General features: G+C 39.4%; 1 protein-coding gene across 1 annotated transcript in view; it reads right to left on the bottom strand.

Annotated features, from left to right (window-relative positions):
* Positions 1 to 4262: 4262 nt before the first annotated feature.
* atp6v1ba (ATPase, H+ transporting, lysosomal, V1 subunit B, member a) overlaps positions 4263 to 16960 on the bottom strand; it is a 53609-nt gene continuing 40911 nt past the window's right edge. The window contains exons 8-14 of the mRNA XM_069174644.1: positions 15619 to 15716; positions 15258 to 15381; positions 7958 to 8108; positions 7328 to 7410; positions 6655 to 6759; positions 6401 to 6530; positions 4263 to 5195 (exon numbers count right to left, since the gene is read on the bottom strand). Coding sequence (XP_069030745.1) covers positions 5053 to 5195; positions 6401 to 6530; positions 6655 to 6759; positions 7328 to 7410; positions 7958 to 8108; positions 15258 to 15381; positions 15619 to 15716 — 834 coding nt within the window. The 3' untranslated portion in view covers positions 4263 to 5052. The remainder of the gene's footprint in view (positions 5196 to 6400; positions 6531 to 6654; positions 6760 to 7327; positions 7411 to 7957; positions 8109 to 15257; positions 15382 to 15618; positions 15717 to 16960) is intronic.

The following is a 16960-nucleotide window of genomic DNA, read 5'->3' as shown; positions in this document are numbered from 1 at the left end:
CTCGTGCTTCCTCTGAAGACCCTCATACTCCTGCAGGGCTGTGGGATGTAAAGGATGCCAGTAAGCCATCTTCATCAGTAAATCACAGTGAAGTAAATGTCAGTGATGAACATGTCCCTGTTCATAAGAAGTCAAGTGGAAAGTTGTCCAACATGTGATGACTTCTCATTCAGTGACGCTGTGTCTCATGTCACAGGACTGATATAGAACGGCAGGTTGGTCTCAATGTTTGAGTCCAAGTACAGTCAGAAGAGGATTTAGCTTCTGTGTTAACAGATAATCTGACAGGTTTAGAATTAAGAGCCAAAACCACAAAAACTTCATATATGTATATAAATATATTGATATATATTACAATATATACAAACCCTGCGTTCCAAATCGCTACTATTTATTTTTCTTTTAGTGCGTACTGCAGCTACCCTCACTACGTATGTACTGTTGCATGTAGTATGTATAGAACTGGGACGTACTACTTCCTAGAACTGCACCTTGACTCGTCGAGATCTGTAGCGCAACATTCCAAGTAAAAAGAAAAATGAGTGGAACGATTACACATTCTTTTAATGCCTCTTCTTCTTCTTTTTCTACTTTTTTTTGTGGGTGCAGCATTAGCACCACCAACCTTCTTGGAGGCTCAGTAGATTTGATGTATCTTCCACTGTGCAAAGGATTGTGGGTCAGAACAGCTCGAGTATCATGCCGACCTGCAGAATGCAAAATAGGACCGGACGTAGTAGAACATCCTGGTGAGCACTAAGTATGTACCGAGCACTAAGTATTGGGACATATTACGCAGGTAAATCTTTTTCTGGCATACTAAATAGTATGGTAGTATGGATACTTTAACAAAGGGTTAATATTTTTAGCATACTAAATAGTATGGCTACTTTAACAAAGGGTTAATATTTTTTTGCATACTAAATACTATGGTAGTATGGCTACTTTAACAAAGGGTTAATATTTGGTTTGGCATACTAAATACTATGGTAGTATGGCTACTTTAACGAAGGGTTAATATTTTTTGGTATACTAAATATAATGGTAGTATGGATACTTTAACAAAGGGTTAATATTTTTTTTGGCATACTAAATACTATGGTAGTATGGCTACTTTAACAAAGGTTTAATATTTTTCTGGCTTACTAAATACTATGGTAGTATGGATACTTTAACGAAGGGTTAATATTTTTTGGTATACTAAATACTATGGTAGTATGGATACTTTAACGAAGGGTTAATATATTTTGGTATACTAAATACTATGGTAGTATGGATACTTTAACAAGGGGTTAATATTTTCTGGTACACTAAATATAATGGTAGTATGGCTACTTTAACAAAGGGTTAATATTTTTTTTGGCATACTAAATACTATGGTAGTATGGCTACTTTAACAAAGGTTTAATATTTTTCTGGCTTACTAAATACTATGGTAGTATGGATACTTTAACGAAGGGTTAATATTTTTTGGTATACTAAATACTATGGTAGTATGGATACTTTAACGAAGGGTTAATATTTTTCTGGCTTACTAAATACTGTGGTAGTATGGATACTTTAACGAAGGCTTAATATATTTTGGTATACTAAATACTATGGTAGTATGGATACTTTAACAAGGGGTAATATTTTTTGGTATAGTAAATATAATGGTAGTATGGATACTTTAACAAAGGGTTAATATTTTCTGGTACACTAAATATAATGGTAGTATGGATACTTTAACGAAGGGTTAATATTTTTTGGCATACTAAATACTATGATAGTATGGATACTTTAACGAAGGGTTAATATTTTTTGGTATACTAAATATAACGGTAGTATGGCTACTTTAACAAAGGGTTAATATTTTTCTGGCTTACTAAATACTATGGTAGTATGGATACTTTAACGAAGGGTTAATATTTTTTGGTATACTAAATATAATGGTAGTATGGATACTTTAACAAAGGGTTAATATTTTCTGGTATACCAAATATAATGGTAGTATGGATACTTTAACAATGTTAATATTTTCTGGTACACTAAATATAATGGTAGTATGGATACTTTAACGAAGGGTTAATATTTTTTTGGCATACTAAATAGTATGTTAATATGAATACTTTAACGAAGGGTTAATATTTTCTGGTATACTAAATATAATGGTAGTATGGATACTTTAACGAAGGGTTAATATTTTCTGGTATACTAAATATAATGGTAGTATGGATACTGGAATGTAGGGTGTGTGTCTCAGATGTAATAAATTGATCTTTTTCATAAAGTATTCGTGCATTCATTTCATGTAAGTGTACCTTACAGAGATATAAGGAAGACTTGCTCTACAAATAATGTTCTCCTAAATTAAGGGTTCTGTCAATGTTACTTAAGTTTTTCGTGGTACTGTTACTAATACTAAACCACGGACCCAGCTCAGTACTTAACGCAGACTGACTGGAAGAACCCTCCAGCACAAACTCACACTGCTGAAACACAGCAGATTTCAAATGGGTACAACGCAGTCAGAGCAGACTTCTCTACAGAAGGAGCTATTTTCTCCTCCAGAACAACGTGATAATCAGTAACCAGATTGAGCCTCTCGTTGCTTCCCGTGACATTCAGGAAGATGAATAAGGATGCCCTTTCTTTGGAGCGGTAAGCTCTTCATCAGGAGCTCTGTAAAGGAACAGTCTGACATTTTCAGACATACAGTATGCTTGTTACCATCACAGATGAGAAGATTGATAACTATTTCCTCTTTGTCCATCCGGTATGAAGTATAAATAACTAAAAGTAGGGATAGATGGAGTAACATCTTTCACCCTCTCTTGTTTTTGTTTTTTTAAACTTCATTCAGTACGTGTCTTGTGCAGATGGCAGGATTAAGACACACCTGCCAGTTTCACACCACTACCTTATCAACTAACAATGAACGAACGAATTACTAAATCGTGCCCACAAAATAGCATTTCGTTTCCATGTTTTAATTCATTCGTTTGCACGTTTTAATTAATTCTTAGACACAAGCTGAGTTTATATGTAGTTTATATACTGCCACAGTATTGGGGGGTGGGGGGGTATTCGTGGCACAACCAGTTTAATGAAAAACACCTTGAAGTTGGTCAACAACAGCTGTGAAACACCAAACGTGGGTTAACGACATCACGGCAGCCTGTGGTCAGAGGGGCGGAGCTTCTCCTCAGGAAGGACATTTATCTTGGAACAGTTTTTATAAAGTCCAACAGACATCAAAGTTACTGTTCAAACAGACGAAGACAGCGAATCCTTTACAATCATAAAACCTGCTCCTTTTATTAGACTACCTGACAATGAAAACACTTTTAAAACATGGTTAGAAACAGGTTTTACCACCTAAACTTAGTTCTAACTAGTGCAGGAACTCATTTGGTGAAATGATTGACTGACTGGATCCCAGCGTAACAGTGAGCCGGTCATATCTCCGACTTAAACCCTGATCACAGAAGTGACACTCCAGGAAACATCATTTCGAGGGGAAGGAAACAGACACAACACCTGATTTAAAAAGCAGAAACTTACCTTGGTTTGATAGATCTGTAATGACGTGGATTCTGTGCAGCTCCTCCGCAGACATCCTGAGAAAGTACAAAGTCCAAAGTTCAACAAGGAGGAAGTGCTGTCAGACTGACACACCTGTCGAGCTGCACTTCCTCCCACAGCTCCACGGATACAAGAGTCCAGGACGGCTTCTTAACTGTCACAAATATTCAAGTACAAGTTGACATTATAATTAAACATTAAAATAAATAAATAAATAAATAAGGAATCTTTTAAGTGAAGATGAAGACACATTTATTATCAGAGGACCGTCCATAATAATGCAGCAGTTTAACAGCACCTCCACCTCCAGCCTCCATAATGACCAGAGTGGATTTAAATAATCGAACCATCATGGAAGCCGGATTTATTGCAGCACTGTTGGATTAGACCGGATCGGTTTCAGCTCACAACTTGCCTGTATTGAATGCTCTTGCTGTCCTTGTGTTATTGGGTTCTCTTTTTGTGTTGCAAATAATAAAAAAACAAAAATTAAAAATGAGTAAATTCTTCATTCAACTATTTTAAGGTACGCAGCCCTTAAAGCCCGGGTCAGCAATAACATCTGTGCAATAGAGAACAGGACATATAACCATCACACTTTTAATTTACACATTAATAATGAAACAAATAAACATGTCAAATGTTCCAGCCTGTCAGGATGAGTCCATTCAGTCAGAATCAAGAGCAGAACAGACAACTTTCTCATATAATTTAATTTATTTATGGACACAAACTCACAAAACCATCGCTGTTGCACAAGAAAGAATTAGTTTCTGCAGACAGATGGGAATGTTTCATAAATCTGATTTTCTGGTCTGTACGCAACACAAATCAAACAACAAAACACACATAATGTAAACATCCACTGAAGAGACAAAGAAGGAGGGAAACATACGGCAGATCTGAAACACGAAGCCACTGAAATAAACAGCAGTTTGCTGGTTATTAAACATAACAGAAGAAGTGGAAGAAAATACCGAACACTTGACAGGGAAATCCCCCTCAGATAATATTGATATGCTGACACGTGTGAGGCTGTCGGTTTGTGTCTTCGTTTGGAAAAAGACAATCAGGTTGAGTCAACATCTGACAATCTTAATAAAACTGAAACTTATTGAGTTTAATGAATCACTCTGACTGCAGGGCTTCTGCTGTTTATGGTATTTATGATTTTTGACATCCTCCCATAAACACACATCTGTCTTCCTCTTGTTTCAGCTGGGGGATATTACATAGCATTTAATAAAATAAAAAAGACAGATCAAGCAGTGACACCCCAATAAATAAGGACTGATTTAAATCTGAACCATATATTCACTTTTTGCAATCAAAGGTAGATATTACAACCACAGACACGTTCCATAACGACTTCTGGACACAAATACGCTACAGTACATCTACAGAGGGAGATTATTGCCCTGTCCTCTGGTCGGGGGGTTGGGGGGGAGGGGGGGGGGGGGACCAGGTAAGAGCATCACCAGGAGCGCCTCAGTGACGGGCAGCAGACTCTCTCGGGTAAAACTCAGCCAGCGTGCTCTGAGGAATCCTCTTCAGCATCTCCTTGGGGAAGATTCGTAGCAGCTGCCAGCCGATGTCCAGAGTCTCATACACCGTCCTGTTGTCATACGGACCTACACACACACACACACACACACACACACACACACACACACACACACCACACGCACACGCACACGCACACACCACACACACACACCACACACACACACCACACGCACACACACACACCACACACACGCACGCACGCACGCACGCACGCACGCACGCACGCACGCACGCACGCACGCACGCACGCACACACACACACACACACACACCGCACGCACGCACGCACGCACGCACGCACGCACGCACGCACACACACGCACACGCACACGCACACACACACACACACCACACGCACGCACGCACGCACGCACGCACGCACACACACACACACACACACACACACACACACACACCACACACACACCACACACACACACACACACACCACACACACACACACACACACACACACACACACACACACACACACACCACACACACACACCACACGCACACGCACACGCACACACACACACACACACCACACACACACACCACACACACACACCACACGCACACACACACACACACACCACACACACACACACACACACACACAGAGGGATAAAAGCATGTAACACAGTATATCTACACAGATTGATTCTCTTCCCAAACGATTCAAAATCTGTTTGTGATTCTTCACATAAACATAACAACATAAACCTCCACCTGACAGGATGATTAGTGCACAGGTGGTCACAATAACAAAAACACCACCACCTCAGGACCACCACCTCAGGACCACACCACCACCACCTCAGGACCACACCACCTCAGGACCACACCACCTCAGGACCACCACCTCAGGACCACACCACCTCAGGACCACACCACCTCAGGACCACCACCTCAGGACCACACCACCACCACCTCAGGACCACACCACCTCAGGACCACCACCTCAGGACCACACCACCACCACCTCAGGACCACACCACCACCACCTCAGGACCACCACCTCAGGACCACACCACCACCACCTCAGGACCACCACCTCAGGACCACACCACCACCACCTCAGGACCACACCACCACCACCTCAGGACCACCACCTCAGGACCACACCACCTCAGGACCACCACCTCCAGTGGTTTTGGGAGTTTGATGGTATTTGTTGAGTTGACAGTGTGACTGTTCTTCTCTTTCTGTATCTCCATAACCAACAAATGAAAACAATCAGTGAATTGCTCCTTTAGCTTCTTCTTACCTTGAGCGATGAAGTTCTTCTCAAACTTCTGCAGGAACTCCAGGTAGAGCAGATCATCGGAGGTGAGGGCTTCTTCTCCCACGACAGCCTTCATGGCCTGGACGTCTTTACCAATGGCGTAACAGGCGTACTACAAACAGGAAGACACCATTCATATCACTGATGATCTCCGTTTACCTTCGTTCACATATTATTCAGAGGGAAATATGACATAAATATTTGATCAATTTTGTAAAATGAATGACACTTCTTACCAGCTGGTTGGACACATCAGCGTGGTCCTTCCTGGTCATCCCCTCACCGATGGCAGACTTCATCAGACGGGACAGTGAAGGCAACACGTTGATGGGCGGGTAGATCTGAAAGACACAGCAGGAGGTTGTGAGATTACACATAATTTTAATAAGAAATTTGACTTGAAAAAACATCATGAAATCAAGTTTTTTTCTGTGCAAACCTAAATGAAGAGGCCTACTTACAGTCACATACTGATGGTCATACATCTGTGGACTGATGAGATGAACGATTGTTTTTTATTTTGTTGTTTTTCAAGAGGACGACTTCGCTAACAAACTTTGTGGTAAACGGATTTGTTTAATGTCTCTAACGGACCAATGGGAACACAACGTGGTTTTTCATACGCAATTTGGCGGAGTGAAAGACAACCCTGACTCTCCTCCTAATGACCCCCTCATGTATGAATATATGGTGAACAATATATTAGGAACACTTTATTATAAAGTAGGTCAGTAAACCACCAACCTCGAAAACCTCAATAATACACAAAGAAGAATTCTATTCTGTATTTCTGACCATGTCAAAGAAAACTTGAAATGCAAGCTGAAAACATGGGATAAAACATGTGAATGAAATATGAATGAGAAGTCTTCAGTGTTAAACGCTGTTTGAAAGCAGACGGCTGAATACCTGTCTGTTGTGCAGCTGTCTGTCCACGTAGACCTGGCCCTCTGTGATGTACCCGGTCAGATCCGGGATGGGGTGGGTGATGTCTGAGAGGCACATGAAGGTATTTAATCAAACATGTCCAACAAATAACTGTACTGGTTACATGTACATACAGCAGTCCAATCATCAGTTGAGGTTACATTCAGTAAAATAAATGTGAAATCTCTGGTTTTCAGGCATTAAACGATGTCACATGTAGGAAACGAGCAGAGAGCTCCCGGTTTAAAGAGCTTTCCTCTGAGAGCTCTTAGGAACACCAGCAGTGTTTAGGTAAAAGCTGACACAATCACCTCCCGGTGATGCTGTAATGGGGGACTCCTGTTCAACCAAACAGGAGTAGGCTCTTCATACAAGTTGCTATGGTAACTGCGGGCATCAAAAATGTCTCCTCATTCCATTTCAGATTCCTACGACGGTGAATCGACTTATCGAGATATTTAAAGTGAGGAAATAGAAAACGTATCATGAGTCCAAGTACACTTCTATCCAACAGATAGATCAGGATTCATGCGTCGCCTACGAGGCTGAGCGCGGTGAGAATGGACGGTTAGTCCAACGTAAAGCTGTTGGCTGTCGTGCAACTGTGCTCACCGTCGTTGGGCATGGTGAGGATGGGGATCTGGGTGATGGAGCCGTTTCTGCCCTCCACTCGGCCAGCGCGCTCGTAGATGGTGGCCAAATCGGTGTACATGTAGCCGGGGAAGCCTCGACGGCCGGGCACTTCCTCTCGGGCAGCGGAGACCTAAAGGTGAGGGGGAGGTTTTCATTTAAAACTGTACACAGTGCTGCTTCAAAGTTTGGTGAAACCTTTACAATTATTTTTTTGCATAAATATGACAGAAAAGCATCTGATTTTTGTCCAAAGAATACATGATGAGTTAAACTAAATAAGACCAACATTTTATTTCCAGTCATGAATAGATTGAGGAAAATGAATCGATATTACAAATCAGTGAATGTATATGAACCTTTCAGTATCTGACCATGATACTACCACCACCATGTTAACATATAACCATGATACTACCACCACCATGTTAACAGATAACCATGATACTACCACCACCATGTTAACATATAACCATGATACTACCACCACCATGTTAACAGATAACCATAATACTACCACCACCATGTTAACAGATAGCCACGATACTACCACCACCATGTTAACATATAACCATGATACTACCACCACCATGTTAGATAACCATGATACTACCACCACCATGTTAACATATAACCATGATACTACCACCACCATGTTAGATAACCATGATACTACCACCACCATGTTAGATAACCATGATACTACCACCACCATGTTAACATATAACCATGATACTACCACCACCATGTTAACAGATAACCATGATACTACCACCACCATGTTAACAGATAACCATAATACTACCACCACCATGTTAACATATAACCATGATACTACCACCACCATGTTAGATAACCATGATACTACCACCACCATGTTAACATATAACCATGATACTACCACCACCACGTTAACATATAACCATGATACTACCACCACCATGTTAACAGATAACCATGACACTACCACCACCATGTTAGATAACCATGATACTACCACCACCATGTTAACAGATAACCATGATACTACCACCACCATGTTAACAGATAACCATGATACTACCACCACCATGTTAGATAACCATGATACTACCACCACCATGTTAACAGATAACCATGATACTACCACCACCATGTTAACAGATAACCATGATACTACCACCACCATGTTAGATAACCATGATACTACCACCACCATGTTAGATAACCATGATACTACCACCACCATGTTAACAGATAACCATGATACTACCACCACCATGTTAGATAACCATGATACTACCACCACCATGTTAACAGATAACGATGGTGCCACCACCACGTTTCACAGAACAGATAAAGTTCTTATCTGGAATTCAGTGTTTTTCTTTCTCCAAACATAACACTTCTCATTTAAACCAAAAAGGTATATTTTTGATTCATATGTCCTCAAAATTGATTTCTAACAGCCTTCTATTTTGTCCACGTGCTCGTTCCCAAACTGCAGATGGGCAGCCATTTTCTTTTTGGAGAGAAGAGGTTCTCTCCTTGTAACCCTGCCATGTACATCATTGTTCAATTCTCCTGATTTTGGACTCACAAACGTCAACATCAGCTGGTTTGAGAGAGGTCTTTAGTTGCGTAGAAGTTACCCAAATAACCCCTATTAAACTCATCTTTAATATAATTGTGAATTAATGTTACCCATGCAATGCAATTAAATATAATAAAATACCCTGTGTTTCTAAAGCAGATGTAGCCCTGCCATTGTTGTTATAGCTCACATCAGACATTCTGTAGATGAGCTACAGTTTAGACTGAGCAGCTAAACTTCCTCAATATGTTTCAGGCAGACATTATATTTCTAGTCTCTGAAATCAGTTCCGAGGAGTCTGAGGAGTTTTATGCTCACCAGTTATTCTTAAAGGTAACAATCATGTTAGCCAGCAGCTAATCTTAGCATCATTAGTGACGGCTCCTTTCTGAAACAGGCCACGGCGCATGATGGTGGACGGATGTACATCTTCTGTGTGTGACGGTTCGGTGTACCATGCAGAGATTTTGGAGTGAAAAATACAGTGAATTAAATTTACAGTTGAGATTTTGAACAGCACTACAAAACGGCTGACGCACTACAGTAGACCGTAGAGTGAAGGAGGATCATTCAAACAGCCTTAATCTCACGGTGCCTTTTTGCCGTACACTACCTCATAAACAAAGAACAGATTCTACTACAAGCCTTTACTTTTGGAGAGTCAAGTGATGCTAACGCCTTCATTATGCCTCAGAAGAGGCAAACAGCTGGTTGTAAATGTTACCATTCTGTTTTCAGACCCGCTAAAAAAATGACCAAAAGCAAATCCTTGTTCCGAAAGTCAAGTGAATTCAGAGCAAGAGGGGGGGGGGGGGGGGGGGGGGGGGGGGGAAGCATCCCATTCATGCTTGGATTCAAAGGTTGATGGGCAGGCAGCACATTTGTGAACAGCAGATTCAATGCAAAACTCAACCTTCACACACGTGAATGGGAACAGAAGTTAAATGTTAATGTCCTGGCTCTTTGTACGTGCTGAATTACCCTTCAAGTTGCCGGAGTCTTAGCTGACTATTGGTGCAGACGTAGGTGCCAAGGTTATGGACAGCAAATGCAACAAGGGGAGACGCATGTACACGTGCACCATTTAAAACCTGCATTGTGCTGCCAACATATTGAGACAGCAAACTGTGCAACATAAAAGGATTATTACAGAAACACAAAGGAGAGAGTTGAGAGGGCCCGACTCCTCGCCATGAGGAGAAAGAAGGGCAGTGGGTGGGTGGGAAGGCGGGGGTGTGGGCGGGGGTTGGGCATTTTCTTTTAAAGCCAAGCAGACAATAATGAACTTAAGGTATTTCCTAGAAGAATGAAGGACACATTATCCCACCTTTCAGCGAGGAGCTCAAGACTTTGGTGAGTGGATCGTCTTGGTGCCAACGCTGACATTTTACATCGGTGAGTTGTGTTGACGTGTCGCCACATGTTCTGCTGCTGGAGTCTCCAGAGGGGACACAGTGTGTACTACACCTTCCCCAAAACATGAGGTAATCGTAAAGTATTTCAAAATAAAGCTAATATCGGTAATATAGTGGCGTTCAGAAGTCTAAGAGTCTGACGTACTTTTGTGTAAACTTGGAAATAATTCGAAAGTCCGAGGATTTAGAAACATTTCTAAACTCAATGAGTTTTGACGTGTAAAATAAAGACTGTATATTTCAGATTCTGCTCCATTTCTAGGTCAGAAATAGAATGTTAACTCCTTTCTATAAAAGGTCAGATTGCCTTGACTTGTATCGCTCCATTGAAGCTGGACTTCAGAAGACACTCAGACGGATTTGATCGACTCATCAGAGGCTTCTTCAAGTAAATCAACTTACAACCATTATTCACCTGTTACAAATACTGCTGCACCTCATTTAATAAAAAACTGCTGCCTCTCCTTTTATCGGTTTGACACAACCATCAACCATCAGTGATGTCATCATCCATCAGTGATGTCATCGTTGGTTTGTGAACGTTATGAATCCTCCAGTTCAGATTCTGTCCGTCACCATCTTTGCTAGTTCGGAGCGGTTTGGAGCAGGAAGTGACCATATTTGGACGAGCTGGGGGAGGAGCCAACGGTGGATCTGACCGATCTGATTGGAAACCTGACGATACTACGTCCCGCCCACCGATAGCTGTAACCTGACTGCACCACAGGCCTGTCAATCAAACAGACAGTCTGTGGTTTTATATCCAGTCTGTAGTTTTATATCCAGTCTGTGTTTTTTTTATCCAGCCTGTGGTTTTATATCCAGTCTGTGGTTTTATATCCAGTCTGTAGTTTTATATCCAGTCTGTGGTTTTATATCCAGTCTGTTTTTTTTATCCAGTCTGTAGTTTTATATCCAGTCTGTAGTTTTATATCCAGTCTGTGGTTTTATATCCAGTCTGTAGTTTTATATCCAGTCTGTAGTTTTTTTTTATCCAGTCTGTAGTTTTATATCCAGTCTGTAGCTTTATATCCAGTCTGTAGTTTTATATCCAGTCTGTGGTTTTTTTTATCCAGTCTGTGGTTTTATATCCAGTCTGTTTTTTTTTATCCAGTCTGTAGTTTTATATCCTGTGGTTTTATATCCAGTCTGTGGTTTTATATCCAGTCTGTGTTTTTTTTTTTTATCCAGTCTGTAGTTTTATATCCAGTCTGTGTTTTTTTTTATCCAGTCTGTAGTTTTATATCCTGTGGTTTTATATCCAGTCTGTGGTTTTATATCCAGTCTGTGTTTTTTTTATCCAGTCTGTACTTTTATATCCTGTGGTTTTATATCCAGTCTGTGGTTTTATATCCAGTCTGTGTTTTTTTTTTATCCAGTCTGTAGTTTTATATCCAGTCTGTGGTTTTATATCCAGTCTGTAGTTTTTTTTTTATCCAGTCTGTAGTTTTATATCCAGTCTGTAGCTTTATATCCAGTCTGTAGTTTTATATCCAGTCTGTGTTTTTTTTTTATCCAGTCTGTGGTTTTATATCCAGTCTGTGTTTTTTTTTAATCCAGTCTGTAGTTTTATATCCAGTCTGTAGCTTTATATCCAGTCTGTAGTTTTATATCCAGTCTGTGTTTTTTTTTATCCAGTCTGTAGTTTTATATCCAGTCTGTGGTTTTATATCCAGTCTGTAGTTTAATATCCAGTCTGTGGTTTTATATCCAGTCTGTGTTTTTTTTTTATCCAGTCTGTAGTTTTATATCCAGTCTGTAGTTTTATATCCAGTCTGTAGTTTTATATCCAGTCTGTGGTTTTATATCCAGTCTGTGTTTTTTTTTAATCCAGTCTGTAGTTTTATATCCAGTCTGTAGTTTTATATCCAGTCTGTAGTTTTATATCCAGTCTGGTTTTATATCCAGTGTGTGTTTTTTTTATCCAGTCTGTAGTTTTATATCCAGTCTGTGGTTTTATATCCAGTCTGTTTTTTTATCCAGTCTGTAGTTTTATATCCAGTCTGTAGTTTTATATCCAGTCTGTGGTTTTATATCCAGTCTGTGTTTTTTTTATCCAGTCTGTAGTTTTATATCCAGTCTGTAGTTTTATATCCAGTCTGTGTTTTTTTTATCCAGTCTGTGGTTTTATATCCAGTCTGTGTTTTTTTTATCCAGTCTGTGGTTTTATATCCAGTCTGTAGTTTTATATCCAGTCTGTGGTTTTATATCCAGTCTGTGGTTTTTTTATCCAGTCTGTGGTTTTATATCCAGTCTGGTTTTATATCCAGTGTGTGTTTTTTTTATCCAGTCTGTAGTTTTATATCCAGTCTGTGGTTTTATATCCAGTCTGTTTTTTTATCCAGTCTGTAGTTTTATATCCAGTCTGTAGTTTTATATCCAGTCTGTGGTTTTATATCCAGTCTGTGTTTTTTTTTATCCAGTCTGTAGTTTTATATCCAGTCTGTAGTTTTATATCCAGTCTGTGTTTTTTTTATCCAGTCTGTGGTTTTATATCCAGTCTGTGTTTTTTTTATCCAGTCTGTGGTTTTATATCCAGTCTGTAGTTTTATATCCAGTCTGTGGTTTTATATCCAGTCTGTGGTTTTTTTATCCAGTCTGTGGTTTTATATCCAGTCTGTGTTTTTTTTATCCAGTCTGTAGTTTTATATCCAGTCTGTAGTTTTTTTATCCAGTCTGTGGTTTTATATCCAGTCTGTGTTTTTTTTATCCAGTCTGTAGTTTTATATCCAGTCTGTAGTTTTATATCCAGTCTGTGTTTTTTTTATCCAGTCTGTAGTTTTATATCCAGTCTGTGGTTTTATATCCAGTCTGTGTTTTTTTTATCCAGTCTGTAGTTTTATATCCAGTCTGTGGTTTTATATCCAGTCTGTAGCTTTATATCCAGTCTGTGGTTTTATATCCAGTCTGTAGCTTTATATCCAGTCTGTGGTTTTATATCCAGTCTGTGTTTTTTTTTTATCCAGTCTGTAGTTTTATATCCAGTCTGTAGTTTTATATCCAGTCTGTGGTTTTATATCCAGTCTGTGGTTTTATATCCAGTCTGTGTTTTTTTTTTATCCAGTCTGTAGTTTTATATCCAGTCTGTAGTTTTATATCCAGTCTGGTTTTATATCCAGTGTGTGTTTTTTTTATCCAGTCTGTAGTTTTATATCCAGTCTGTGGTTTTATATCCAGTCTGTTTTTTTATCCAGTCTGTAGTTTTATATCCAGTCTGTAGTTTTATATCCAGTCTGTGGTTTTATATCCAGTCTGTGTTTTTTTTATCCAGTCTGTAGTTTTGTATCCAGTCTGTAGTTTTATATCCAGTCTGTGTTTTTTTTATCCAGTCTGTGGTTTTATATCCAGTCTGTGTTTTTTTTATCCAGTCTGTGGTTTTATATCCAGTCTGTAGTTTTATATCCAGTCTGTGGTTTTATATCCAGTCTGTGGTTTTTTTATCCAGTCTGTGGTTTTATATCCAGTCTGTGTTTTTTTTATCCAGTCTGTAGTTTTATATCCAGTCTGTAGTTTTTTATCCAGTCTGTGGTTTTATATCCAGTCTGTGTTTTTTTTATCCAGTCTGTAGTTTTATATCCAGTCTGTGGTTTTATATCCAGTCTGTGTTTTTTTTATCCAGTCTGTAGTTTTATATCCAGTCTGTAGTTTTATATCCAGTCTGTGTTTTTTTTTATCCAGTCTGTGGTTTTATATCCAGTCTGTGGTTTTTTTATCCAGTCTGTGGTTTTATATCCAGTCTGTAGTTTTATATCCAGTCTGTGGTTTTATATCCAGTCTGTAGTTTTATATCCAGTCTGTAGTTTTATATCCAGTCTGTGTTTTTTTTATCCAGTCTGTAGTTTTATATCCAGTCTGTGGTTTTATATCCAGTCTGTGTTTTTTTTATCCAGTCTGTAGTTTTATATCCAGTCTGTAGTTTTATATCCAGTCTGTGTTTTTTTTATCCAGTCTGTGGTTTTATATCCAGTCTGTGGTTTTTTTTATCCAGTCTGTAGTTTTATATCCAGTCTGTAGTTTTATATCCAGTCTGTGGTTTTATATCCAGTCTGTGGTTTTTTTATCCAGTCTGTGGTTTTATATCCAGTCTGTGGTTTTTTTATCCAGTCTGTGGTTTTATATCCAGTCTGTGGTTTCAGAGCGTGGTAACAAGCACCAAACTGCACTGAGAACTGAAATTATTTCTTCACTGCATATAAATAAAACCTTTTCCAGCCAAAACCATCGACAGAGATTTCAGATGGTTCATTTGGAAACACTGAAACCAACGTGTGAGACAGATGAGATGGTAGTTTACCTCTCTCAGCGCCTCAGCGTAGGAGCTCATGTCGGTGAGGATGACCAGGACGTGTTTCTCACACTGGTAGGCCAGGTACTCTGCTGTCGTCAGCGCCAGGCGAGGGGTGATGATGCGCTCGATGCTGATTGGTCACAGAGAGAAAATTAGGTTATTCTACTGTTCACATAAACCTCAGGTCTAAATTGAACTCACCAATAGTTCCACCTGTTTACTAGTTTACATATTGTTATCAAAGAAAATAATCATCAGTCAACATAATAGCCGGTGTGTAATAATCAATACCAAAGCAGAGGTTCATAAAAATCTGAGATATAATCACTGCTTCGGCTTGTTGAGATAATTTCTGACAGAATCTTACGTGGGGTCGTTGGCCAAGTTCAGGAAGAGACACACGTTGTCCATCGAGCCATTTTCCTCAAAGTCAGACTTGAAGAAACGAGCAGTTTCCATGTTGACCTGGGACACAAATAATAATAATACAAGTTTTTAAACCAATTTGTCCCAAGAAGACATGTTTTATGGAACATTACTGGAACATTATTAGTTTACAGATGAGATTTCAAACTGAGAGGTTTCCATAGAGAGGTCAGAGGGGGATATGAGGAGAGAGGTGTGAGGCAAAGATACTGCTAGAGATTCAAAACAACGGCAAGTTGACTATTGTAGTTCGGCTTACTGATCAGATCCACTTTTTAACAGTCAGAAATCAGAGACGAAACAAAAATGAAAAGTCAGAGTCTGTAAAGAACGGCGTCGGTTTCTATTAAATGTCCATAAATCCACATCAAACTAATTTTATCTCCAGAACTTCCCTGAGAATCACGAGGTAAAGTTATCTCCAGTATCCCAGTAATCCAGTGACAGCAGTACATGCATGAGTTCACTGCAAACAATAAATGCTAATTCAGCATACTTCTTGTAGCACCAATTTTCCAAAATGTAAAAAAGACCTGTGCTAAAAGAGGAATTATCTGGATTTGTTCAAGGGGCTGCCGACAGTGTCGGAGCTCTGTGTTGTAGTAGCGGCTTAATTAGGACTTAGGTGTCTGTTACATAAACTGGTTGTGGCCTAATTCAAACATAAGAGGACCATTTAGAGACGGAGCCTGGTGCACAGAGGGAGCGCGGTCCCTGCCAAGACCTGTGGAGGATTTATCATCTCATTCATTCCGGAGGACTTTTAGCTTCTTCTTAATCTGTGCTGTGCTGACAGTGTTGCAGAAAGCTTCCTACAGCAGGTCAGTCGAACTGAGACTGCTGATATTTATAATTATTATTATCATATTAATGTAACAAGCTGCATGTCTGAAAGGGGCAGAAGTAAAGCAGCAAATCTGAGATGTTTGGTACTTCTCTTTAAATAATTACATAAAGGATTGATTAATGAATACATTTTTGCTAATTAACAGATTAATTGATTAATGGTCTTAAATAAAACAAGACCAAAATGTTCATCTGAGAAACAATACATGAATATGTAGACAGAATATTCAGTTTTTGTCAGAAAGAGGATTAAAACCACCAACGTGGAGCAGGAGTCATTCAGTAGGACCTCGGCAGTGTTGCACAAAACATTTAGCTTTGTGTTTTAACTTTTTTACCATTAAACAGATGCATTGCTGCTGCTGCTGTGTGTCTGCTGTCCTTTTGAAAAATGCATATCTATGTGCTGACTTTATAAATCCATATTAACACATTTT

The sequence above is a fragment of the Embiotoca jacksoni genome, unplaced genomic scaffold (genome assembly GCF_022577435.1).
Source record: "Embiotoca jacksoni isolate LCO1_2020_lvr unplaced genomic scaffold, fEmbJac1.0.p SCAF_60, whole genome shotgun sequence".
Classification (NCBI taxonomy): Eukaryota; Metazoa; Chordata; class Actinopteri; family Embiotocidae; genus Embiotoca; species Embiotoca jacksoni.
This window is presented reverse-complemented; position numbering and strand designations above follow the sequence as displayed.